Source organism: Vanessa cardui, chromosome 25 (genome assembly GCF_905220365.1).
Source record: "Vanessa cardui chromosome 25, ilVanCard2.1, whole genome shotgun sequence".
Classification (NCBI taxonomy): Eukaryota; Metazoa; Arthropoda; class Insecta; order Lepidoptera; family Nymphalidae; genus Vanessa; species Vanessa cardui.
The window spans coordinates 7,681,504-7,694,589 of NC_061147.1; the positions used below are offsets into that span (position 1 = coordinate 7,681,504).

The 13,086-nt window shown below is 32.0% G+C and overlaps 1 protein-coding gene across 10 annotated transcripts in view; it reads right to left on the reverse strand.

Annotated features, from left to right (window-relative positions):
• Window positions 1–13,086, reverse strand: part of LOC124540451 (filamin-A) — a 109,738-nt gene that overhangs the window by 52,575 nt on the left and 44,077 nt on the right. Inside the window, exon 1 of one of the 10 annotated variants that reach the window (XM_047118030.1) lies at window positions 9,070–9,216. The exons of 5 other annotated variants lie outside the window; for them this stretch is intronic. Coding sequence is in view for 1 of the 5 variants with exons in the window: in XM_047118034.1 (XP_046973990.1) it covers window positions 9,070–9,078 (9 nt within the window). In the remaining 4 variants the exon portion in view is untranslated. Of the gene's footprint in view, window positions 1–9,069; window positions 9,217–13,086 lie in introns of those variants that run through there. 4 more of the 10 variants (XM_047118031.1, XM_047118039.1, XM_047118034.1 and 1 more) reach the window with 4 other exon arrangements.

Sequence of the window (13,086 nt, forward strand, 5' to 3'; positions counted from 1 at the left end):
CAAATTATGTAGTATTGTATCCGTGCGACGCCCTGGGTGCTTCGCTAATCATACATAAACTAACCCAGCTTCGTCTATTTTTTACACTTTTTTAACAACTTTCTCAATAATTTGACATTAGAAAGTAGGCAAAACATCGGGTATCTTTAAAACTATTTAACGGTTATTAGCAACTCGGTAGGGCTTTAAGCAAGCTCCCGGAGATTCTACCAACTCTGATATTCTACCACCAAATAGCAATACCAAATATTGTTGTGTGAGTATTTCTTACAACGCTAACATATACGAGCGTTTGGCCATCCTAAAGGCACATTTAGCCGTTCGGCTACCAATACAAAAATATGTGTTTTATTCATTATTTATGAATTTAAGACCGGTGTCTATCAAATTATGCACTGTAGGTAAAATATGTTTATGTTTTCTTCCTCAAGGAAGAGAAGTCAACTAAGCAGGACATTCAAGATTCTACAAGCACTCTGATCGTAAACAGTTCATCTGCAAGACCAATGACTTTACTTCCTAAGAGACATTTTTTTGTTTTAATGTCTATCGATCTTTCACAACCAAACCGCTTAGCTGAATTTAATGAAATTTGGTATGCAGCAAACTTGAACTCTTAGAAAGGACATAGGCTACTTTTTTTGCCTGACAAATGACAACCAACACCCTAAAATGCGATCGAAGCGACGGGCGACTACCAGTATTGTATAAACAAATTTTAATTTGTATAGCTAAATGACATATGTATGAATAAATTATACGGAATTTAAAGTACATACTACATTTTACATCCGACATAAATAAAAATCAGAGGACATTAATTACGTATTTAATTGTGTTGCGGACGAAACCGCATCAACTAATTAGTGGAATACAAATCTTAAACGGGAACGTGCAAATTAAACTATGTAGAATATAATATATGCTAGGTTTCACAATATTTTGCGCAAGCGGCGTGATCATTTTAAATTTGGAATTTGGAACAGATTCCAGATACAAATCGTGGATTCGTATAAAACCGTCATTTGTTAAAATCTAGACACATTAGATACGCTGATATTTAAATTGTAGGAAGAAATATGCTTATATTTAAAAGGTCAATAAACTTTGAATATTTACATGATTAGATTACACGCCTCCAGACTAATCAACAAGAGATTGGTGATGACGATCTTATAACAATTGTCTGTAAGACTAAAGATATTTGAATGAAATTTACTTCTAAACTATTTATAAATGTTTAAATTGTTCTATAGACCTAAAAACAAAGTCACGTAATGGACGTAAAAGCGAGTTAAACCTCGCTGTAATCATTGGAATGATCACAGTTCTAAACGCAAAACTAAGAAAATCGGAACGTGTAATGGTAATCCTGCCACTAAATATAAAATAAACGAGATTTCCTGGTGGTAAAACACCAACATCTCAACCGATGATTGCGGCTAAAACTATTACCAGCTATGGATTTTCATTAGTAATTTCTGTTTCTACGTTTCATGCTCGCATAAAGGAAACGTTCGTTATGAAATATGCATTTATATAATTTCAATTAAATTCTGTCACATTCGAATCCAATACGTATTGAACCAGCGTGGTGGAATCAGTTCCAAACCTTCTACTCAAAATATGAGGCAGCCTAATCCTAACAGTGGGAAAGTTGTAGGCTGTTGCTTTTCTTTGTCTTTCATCAACGTCCTATCTAAAATTATATATAAAAGTATCGAAAATAAAATAAATACGAACGATATGTATATATGAGTATGTGTGAGTGACACACACAAACATAATCTAATGATATGAAAGAACGACTATACGAAAAAACTTGAACAAGTTTAGATGGCTTGACTTTGTTACAAAGACTCAACTAAGCACTTACTGTACTACAGATAACCTATTACCAACTAGCGACCAGTCCTGGCTTCACACGGGTGCAATGCTGATACTGAATATACTATAGAATTATTCTTGTTTATTTACTATATTTTCCATTTATTATACACAAAAACCTTCCTCTTGAATCACTCTATTAAAAAAAACGGCACCAAAATCCGTGGCGTAATTTTAAAGATCTAAGCATACATTAGGGACATGCAGCGGTAAGTAGCTTTGTTTTATAATATGTAATGATACAACAACAGCCTGCAAATTTCCCACTGCTGGGTTATAGCCTCCTCTCCCTTGGAGGAGAAGGTTTGAAACATATTCCACCACCCTGTTCCAATGCTGATTGGTGGAATACACATGTGGCAGAATTTCTATGAAATTAGACACATGCAAGTTTCCTCACGATGTTTTCCTTCATCGCAGATCTCAAGATGAATTATAAATACAAATTAAGCACATGAATATTCAGCGGTGCTTGCCTGGGATTGAACCCGCAACCATCGGTTAAGATGCACGCGTTCTAACCACTGGGGCATCTCGTCTCATATGTAATGAAAATGATAAGAATTTGACATCGAATCAGTCATGTTTTAGAGGAATCGTCCAAGAAAATACATTAGCAACCAATTCACGGAATAAATTACATTTTATAAAATAACTAAATGAGATGTCTCAAAACTCTTAAGTTAAATCAAAGAAGATATTATATATTAAATTAATTGTGTACGCGATTCAGACAACTGTGGGAGCTCATTAATTCAAATGTCATCTTTGTATCATTTATGAAATCATTTCGTATTCGCGAACCCAAGTCGGTCAAGAACGCTAACACAGACACTGGGACTGTTTAATACTATTTCGTTTATTATTTATTGAATACAATAATTGGAATTTACTTGGTTGGGCTTTGTACAAGCCCGTCTGGGTAGATACCACCCACTCATCAGTTATTTTTCCGCCAAATAACAGTACTCAGTATTGTAGTGTTCCGGTTTGAAGGCTGATTAAGCCAGTGTAACTACAGGCACAAGGGACATAACATCTTAGTTCCCAAGGTTGGTGGCACATTGACGATGTAAGGAATAGTTAATATTTCTTACAGATTCATTGTCTATGGGTAATGGTGACCACTTATCATCAGGCCTATATGCTCTTCCCCCAACCTATAACAGAAATAAAAAAATAGATAGATCACTAGTAGTCGCCTGCGTTTTAGGGTGTTGGTTGTCATGTGTTAGGCAAAAAAGTAGCCATTACTTTTCTTGCTGTTTAAATTTGCTTTATACCAAATTTCATCAAATTCAGCTCAGCGGTTTAATCGAGAAAGAGCGATAACCAGGCAGAGTTACTTTCACATATTTAATATTAATATAGATACATTTTTTTTATTTTAGTCGACATATAGCCGCCAAAATTCGTGTCATCGCGATGTTTCGATATTAAATCCATAGCTATCAATGGGCGGCCATGTTTGATATTTACGGGTGCGTTCACAAAGTGTATTAAATAAACTAGACCAAATAGACTAGACTAGGACTCGAAAGAAACTTATCTATATTAATATTATAAAAGTCTGTCAGTCGGTCTTTCACGACCAAACCGGTGAGCCGACAAAATGACAACCATAAAACGCGGGCGACTAATAGTCCTAAATAAATTATAAGTCAACGTTTATGAAAAACGTTGTATAAAAAGGGAAGGATTTACCTCATCTGTTTAGTTCTATTTGTTTAACTCGAGCGAATTCGGATCTAGTAAATTAATATTTCGATAAGATTCCATATAAAATTGTACTAAGCTAAACAAATTTTCCGATCACTTTATAGCTTCAATTTGATTTAATAATGATGTACTGTGATCCCCGGAAAAGTATTTTTTTTTATTTGGTAGATAGGCACAGTTTATTGTTAAAAAAGGCTAAGGGAAGGAAGCTATCAGCCATCTCGTCTGTAACTTTTAATATTATGAAATAAGTAATTTAATGTATATGAATTTTAATACATTACACACACAAAGAAATATCGAGACAAAGATTTATCCAAAATTGATTAGCCCACTACTTTACTTTTAAGTTATTCCTGTTACCAAAATCACTATAATTAAATTTAAGAAGCATTGAATCTATAAGATTAAGTATTTTAGCGCTTATATTTGTATTCAATTTATACTATTAGAGATATTTATCAAAATGAAAAGATTTATGAGATGCTGAGTAAACTATATCAATATAAATTGTAGTCTATTATTATTCGCTTAATGTATAGTAGTATGTCTAGTTTAGCTATCACTATGCTAACATCATATAGCAAATTATTGCAGTAAAGTAACAGCCTGTAAATTTCCCACAGCTGGGCTAAGGCCTCCTCTCCCATTAAGGAGAGGGTTTGGAACATATTCAACCACGCTGCTCCATTGCGGGTTGGTGGAATGCACATGTGGTTGAATTTGATTAAGATGCACGCGTTCTAACCACTGGGCCATCTCAGCTTTTTTGTAACCTGCTATCAATTATTAATAATAACTATTTAGCGATTTAAAATGCTGCAAAAAAAACTATTTTTATCTTTTTTGATCACATATAAAATAATTATGTTCTATTTAACCAATGTATATAGACCATGAAGCGGGGTAAAAGATATTGAACGAACATTGAACCCAATGAATACTAGAACTTATTTTAATTCATTTCACTTGACAGCACGTTTAACTTATCTTTTAGTTTCCTGAATTATAAGATAATGTAATTGATTAAACAATCCACTGTAATTTATACTTAATGGCAAAAAAAAAAAATTAAAATGAAAATCCGATAGAATTCCAAAAAATCTACTTTCAAATTTAATAATAATATGATCTATTTTCGTAATCAATATAGACATTTTAACACTATTAATAAAAATATATTTTAAACGTTGAACTTGAAAACTTAAAAAAAAAGTGTTTATCCAATACTTATATACATTGAAAAAAATACCATAAATATTAGTAATAGCGCGTAATGGAAACGTCATAACTAATTGTATTACCGAACGATAAATTCTGTCAGAATCATAATACACAGACCACTTACAGAGCGGACATCTGACGAGAAAAAGGTGTCGCTGATATCTTATTCACATTCGAGAATATCCTTCATAGCTGTCAACTTTTCCCTTCCTACCACATTTACTTGACCCATTTGGCTCAAACATTGTGATGCATGTAAGTGTACATCTATCACTCGACTAGGATTTCCGTAGTTCGCCTCTTCATAATTAATGTGGACGTCGACTGCAACGGCCCAAGTAACCTTGGTTCTGTTTATATGTTACAGGAATTCTTCAACCATCAGGTGTCAAGTTATATGCGTGAAATGATCTGGGATTCTGAGTCACGATTGACACAAGTTCAGCGTCAGAAATTGGAGCTGCATTGTCAAGTTATATAATGAATTCTCGGTCGTACTGATTCTTTGACGTTTAATGTTTTTGATAAACGATATTTTTTAATTGCAACCCAAATAAGTAGTTCAATGCCCAGTTTAATCCATGTATTTATAACATATAAAAAACTGAACTAATTCGGAACTATACTGTTGTTAGAAACCATTTACTGGCAGAAAATATATTCAATGCATTGGCAAAAATAATCTAATATAAGACAAATAACCATCAATCTCAATGTAATCTTGAAATTATTGGCTTACAATACAGTTAAGTGGCCGAAATCGTCAAGTATAAAAAAGCGTTATGAGGCGATATTTCCCTCTCTGTCATTCGCTGCCTCTCTTTCTTTTATCTTAAACTTATTTCTTGATACCAATAGTCGAATGTACAAAAGTGACAACCATGAAAATAATTCGATATGATTACAGAAATAATCGGGTTGTCCGTCCGCACTGCGCTGTGACCGGAGCGAGTGCCAACCAAGAATGTCGCTTCAAAATTTATACATCCGCCCAGCCTGAAAGCAGCTGCTAGACGCAAGCCGCTCCAACCTACTAAATTCCGTGTATAATGAAATTAGCAGAACCGTGTAACATTTGCACATACTAGCTATATTTAAAAAAAAAAGTGCTACGTCGTTATCAGCTTAAAGATAATAAATATATGTATTAAACGTTACGTTGATATTATATTTAAAGATACGAAATTATTTAACAAAATATTAGCTAAACAAAATTTTAAGCCCTAAACACAATACTTAATGTAGCAATAAAAAAAAAACATTTATTCATAAGGATAAGATCTTAAAAATGTTCACTCGCAGATACATTATTCCTTAGAATATTATGAATATTATATAATGGCCGTTATCAATAAATTGCACCAATGCGAAGACGGAGCGAGTTTCTTTTGTAAATGCACAAGCGTTATTGATATTTAGTACTTAATTTAATAGAGATTGTCATAATATTATATCAAGTATAGAATTAATCTATAGCCCGAAAAGTTACATGACAAAACAACTCGAAACCAAATAAGACTCATGATTTTATAACGATTTCAATGATTTTAATAATTAATTTCAGAGTTCAGTTCAATTCCAATGTTGGCCCCCAACTTCATAGGCACTGCAAATTCTTACGTTTTTGTATAAAGAAAACACTTAGACAAGTATTCATAATTTTATAGTACCAATGTATTTCAATATCATAGTTTGGCGAGTAAATAGGCCAACTGATTGAAGTGGTCACCAATACGCCAACACATTGGTGCCGTAATCTCAACCATCCCTTACAGCGCCAATGCGCCAACCTTGGAACTAAGTCTTGCTTGTTGGTACAAAATCTGATGAGAGGGACCTACCAAGTCGGGATTCCACAAAGGTCTACTTTTTTTTTAATTATACTTATCAAATCTGAATAAACGCATAAGTGAAATCGCGGATAGAAGCTAGTTGAAAATATATTTGGAATTCTGTCGTTGCAACCGATTTCACGGTGCGACTTTATGAGAAATGAACATCGAAAATTTGCTAATGACTCAGTACTTAGGAAGTTCGCATTACTTCACGAAACGTCGTAAAGCGATAATTGGATATAGTTGTATGTGTTTACAAATTGATTTTTGCGTTCAGTTCGACTGCGCTTTCGTATGATAGGCTTGCGGCTTCACTCAAATTTAAACCTTCGAGAAGTAAATTTAAAAAATAGCCTATTTACTTATCGTGAACTCAAACTATCTCTTTATAATCAATTTCATCAATATTGGGCTAGTAGTTTCAGCTTGTGTGTTAACAGAGTTGCTTTTGCATTTATAATATTAAGTAAAGATTAAGATTTTGACTTTGTTTTTACCCGACTGCCAAAGAAGGAGGGTAATGTTTTTCGAGTGTATGTAAGTATGTATGTATGTCTTTTCCTTTGTGACCTCCTGTAGCCTAAACGGCTTGATGGATTTTGATGTATGAGGTATCGTTAGATTTGTCTTGATTACGGGAGTGTCATAGGATACATTTTATCCTAAAAGTCCCACGGGATAAAGACATAATAATATTTTTTCTAAATTTCCCTTTAAAAAAATATGTATGCGGTATCATTAGATTCATTTCAATCACGGGAGTAATTAATATAGGATACGTTTTTTCTCAAAATTCCCACGGGAACATGTTAATTCTGCGTCAACGCAAAGTTTTACTCTTTTTTTAGTGTGCAGTCGGGTATTTTGTTTTTTTAATAATATCATATATTATTAATCTATTTTTATTATGACTTTTTTTGTGTTTATCTCAATTGAATTAATTAAATTGAAATTCTTAATTATTCTATCCATATTTATTTAACGACATTTAGTGTGAATTTTCACGCTGTAAAAAAGGGATAATATCAAATCAAGTAATTATTATACTAGGTATGACAAATCATTAGTCTAAGGTTTGACTTGTGACTTTTATATGAAAGCGCAAAACTTGAGGCGTTGATATTTAGAGAAAAATATTCCAAAAAAAAATCTATAATAGACACCATCTCTTGACGGTAATTGGCCTAATACCCGATCTGAACGTTAGGTCTATAGTATCTATGAAAAAACTCGATGCATACTTTATACAGATTTTTATTATATAGCTTTTTATAATTTCTTATTGATATGTTTTTTTGTTTTTTATTTTACGTGTTTTATAGAACCGATTCCTTCTTCGCTTAGAAGAAGGGAAAAAGGAATAGGGACTTTAGTTAAAACATTAAAAGTTTTCCTACTATTTCTAATAAATTTGTGACAAACCAGTTTTACGAGGATTCGCCCGCGACTAGTAGTTTTAAAACATAAAAAAAGAAAACCTTTGTCCTTAATACCAAATTTCACCAAATTCATCAAAGTTACTTTTGCATTTACTCGTATAATATTGTTTTAAATTTTGAATTTCGAATTAAGAATTCGATTAAAAGTTGACAGTAAGAAAATAAAGAGATATGAGTTACGAAATGACGCATATATTTTTTTTAATGAAGGAATTTGTTGATACATATTTTGTCTCTAAATAAATTTCTATTAAAATTATTTAGTATCTAATATTAAGCTAAGAAATTTGGCTCGAACATCTAAAATAGCGACTACAATTTTCATTACGAGCACGACCGCTCACTTGTAGCACGTAATAAATATTACGAATGAATAAAACTGGGATCGCTAAAAATAATTTTATTAAGATTATACATTCCTACATATTTAAGACCCGCGAGAAAAACCTTTTTTATTTTAAACCTCCTTTTTCAAATTCCGTGAATTCTTGGATTATTATTTTTTTTATGAAGTAAAACTTATTTTGGCGCGAGGGTTCAAATTTCAAGGTTGAATTTAAGTGCAACGTTTGTGAACCTGGAATAGTATTACTTATGTCACATTTACTATTTTCTATTTTTTTGCTTTTCTATGGTATTTTTTTTTTATTTTACATTAGTAGGTATATATTATATTGAATTATTATAAAATATTATTAACAGTGTATAGATATGTATTTAAATATATTATAGCATGAAACATTTATAGATTATCTAGAAATAATTTAGAATAAAGTCCCCACGATTGATTAGGTTTTCCTTTCGTATCATTTCGTAGCAACACGTTTTGTGCGTAGCACCCGCGTAGCAATCAACTCACTCCGATAGTGGTATTTAATAATTTATTTTTAATATAATTTTATAGACTTGTATAGTGTTGAGTGTGTAAGGATAGAAAAAAAACATTAAGAACGATAAAATCGTACTCCTGCCATTTCGAATTTTAAACACAAACCGTAATTTAATTTTACCGCACTAAAATCACTTCACACTGGCCACTTATGATTTGAATTTGAAATATCGAATGTGGAATTCCAGAGGGTACCGCACAGCGGTGCGCGCGACCTGCGACTAGCCAGTCGAAGTCAGACCGCGTAGTAACATACAACTAAGTATTTATTTATATATTTTATTATAATTACACTTATTTTCCACATTTCAACACGTGTTATTTTTGCTGAAATGTCTTTGAGTGACGTGCACGATTCATTAAAGGTCCTTTGTGCTGTCAACGCGGAATGCTGATTGATTTTTCTTACGATTTTTCGGTATTAAGGACGTATTATTTTACGTTCTGAAAATATTTTTATGCGCTTTAAATACACCAAATCATACATCAGATTTACTCATTCCTGTTTAAAACGATAATAAGTTTTTTTTTTTTTAAATAATGCATTTCTCGTAAGTGAATAGTACGTGTAGGATGTTTTTTTTAATAATATTCATGTGTAGGACAGACTTTAAAGTTTTGCAGGAAACGTCATTAAATGTAACGTTGACAAATGTCAGTTCGCGTGACAATCTTGGCTTAGATGTAGGTTGAATTATTTTATACTGGAGAAAAGACCTTGGAGCATGCTGTTTTATTAAAAACAAATTATATTTATAGCACGTTTCTATCAATAAACATCTGAAACGTATGTTTAAATTAAATACGTATATATTTCAAGCAACTAATTCGATCTCATAATCTATGGTTAATTTAAAAATCCTAATCGGTCTATAAATTAAAACATTACTTCTGGTTATTTCAACTAGCGCTAGTATTTGAAACGTATAACAAAAATCTTAACAGTTTTTATACAATTTAATAGTATTTGAAAACGGCTTATGTACTCTAACACGAAATAACATATTTTTTTATTAAATGTTAATATTTTACACACTTTCAGTAATGTTTGTGTTTTTCTTTGTTTATAAAATGGTTGACTTTTTTATGGAATAGACAAACCTCATGCTCATCAACTGGAGCCTCATCTGTTGAAAAGTAACTAGAACCGCCTATGGACATCTTAAAAATACATTTCTTGAAGATTCCAAGGTACCGGTTCGGAAAAACCGTCAGCGAAAGCATGTTCCACAGACTGGTTAAGGCAGAAAATGGCTTGAAAATCGCGCCGTTGTGAACTTGCAGACATTAGATGGAAACTTTTTACACATATTAGGAATAATAAATTTATATCACTGCATGACAACCAGCTTCACTATTAAAAAAACATACAGTCGATTTTATAGTTAAATAAAAATAATATATTCAAACCGATATATTTAATCCAAAGATCAAAAACCTCACTAATTAATTTCTTACGTCAGTGTAATATTGTCGTAAATAAGAGCCGGGAATATTTGAAATAACGCAATAATCAAGTAAATTAATCGATGTTTACTTTGAGAGAGATTTCTACTCGATTTCAATACACTTTGGGCGATGTCCAAAACTGGAGCAAATGCTCTAAGTGTAGACGTTACTGTTTATATGAATTTCCATTGAATTACGAAAAAACGGCACGTGTTTACACAGGAACTATTAAACTATTTAATATCGAATAAAATTTATTTATTTATAACCAATTTATTTTATAGAAAAATGTTATGTTACAAGTGTAATGAAAAAAGTTATGTCAATTGAGTAGATTATATTTCAATAATTCATATTTCAAAAGTCGGGAAACTGGCAGAAAACTTAAAAAAAATCTGTATTGTTTTCTACTCTGTAGGAAAACAATTATTCTTGATATATTCTACATAACGAAAAGGTGTTAACTTTACGTGTAACACAGTGCTATTAAATGACGATACTAAATCATAAATGCCCTTAAAAGCACAGTTTAATACGATTACATATTGTATAGTAATATATCCGGCCTGAATATCAACACACATCAGCTCCATAATTTTACATAAACTTGTTTTGAATAACAATTGATTTGGATATATAAATCGGCACCTTTTTTAGTGTATTTTGGTCAAAACCTTTTTAAGATATCTTATTTACCCATGGTTTAATATACTGTTACGAGAGTAACCTTAGCCTTCAACACGGTGTTATGACATTTGATTTAATGTAATAATTTATATCACATTATTATTGCATATTATGAATATAGCAGGGGCTATTGAATTTACTTTATTATAAACAATTATTATTGTAATTTACTAATCAATAATTTGTAAAACTGTAATTAATATTATTTTATATGGCATAGCATTTAATACAGGCATGTAACACTATTTCTTATTTTAAATATGACTGAGCTGTCATTAGAAAACAATTAAATGATAGCGTGGCATTCTAACAAAAGTTAGAGAGATTTGAGCATGGATAACATTATATCGGCGATCCCGAACTACTGTAATTACAATATATTTAAATACTCTAATGACAAGAAATAGTTACAAATAATTTTGCCAGCAAAACATCAAATAGATAACACTGTGGGTCTCACTGGTAACCTTCCGATCAGGCTATCAGTTAATCGTAGTAGATTAGACATAGCACCTTTTTTGACAGACGGATTAATTGAACTGAGTGTTGGGCTGGGACATGTCGTCGATAAAGACTAGATTATGTAATAACAACAAGTACAGGAATATACAACCTATTACTTGCATACTAGTTCATATAATCCTTTGAAACACTCAATTAAATATATAGTTATGCTTGTATTAGTTTCGGAATAACCGTCCGCCCATATACCTGCCTACAATAAAACCAAAAAGTATATATACTTTTATCAATTAGGTTTACATGCACCTTTGAATCGTCATTTAACAACTATGTATATTACGTGAAGCTACCTACCATCACAGCTGTAATGATATTAACATTAACGAGACAGACACATTTTATTTATTTTATTTTGTACTGTGCTGTGTGTGTGTATGTGTGAGTGTGTGAGCATAACATAACTGACAGTTGCAGCACTAGTACTTGTCAATACTTGCAAATTACTCTTTATAGGACGAGGTATGAACCTCATTGTCCCATGTTGCTTCAATGTAAGTAGGTAGATCCATCTACTTGAAAATTTCTAGCAATGATACTTGCATAAATATATAACTAACATATTATATAGAGCTAAAATAGCAATAGAGAGATTACAAAACCTCCCTGATGACCAGTGACGGATTCACCAATAGGCTAAGTAGGCTGGAGCCTAGGGTGGCAGATTTAGAGGGGCGGCAAATTTAGCCCAAATTTGTTATCTTACAGAAATAAAAAAATATATATAATTATATGTATACACATTACGTCCGTAATCCGTATACTCGTCACTACATAGCGGGTTGGAAAAATAATCTAGTAACTGATAGAAATATCACCTAGTCATATATAACGGGAATAAATACCATAATCATTCTAATAACGGGAATAAACCGATGTAATAAGGAGGATAGAACACAAATCATAAATGTTGCAAAAAAAAATAAGGGTGCCAAAAATTGAATAGCTTACTAGCCTACTAGCGGCAGATTTGTAAATTCGCCACTGCTGATGACGAATCCCTTACAATATTTTGATTTTCGAATCATTATATTAAACAACAGACGATATAATCTTCAAGCACATTATTCATAAGTAATATCAAAGTATATAATATCAAAGATCACTTAAAGTAGCTTCATCAGGTCATTGACACGGACTGGCATAATCGAAATACTTGTTAAACAAGTCTTTAAAGGATCTTACGTAGATAATCATTTTAAAATATTGTCCGACAGTTCTTTGGCACCACGCCAGTATTGTTCAAGCGATTGTCTCGCAAGAGTAATCTTGAAAGGGTTACAGAAACACACAAACATCGTTATTTAGACTTAAGAATGAGATCAATCAAAGATAATATTTAAGTAAGCGTGGGATGATGATAAAATAGCCCTTTGGCTTGAAAAGTTAACATTGATTCCGCAGACATTTTTAACTTTGCCGTTTCGTAAATTCAAAT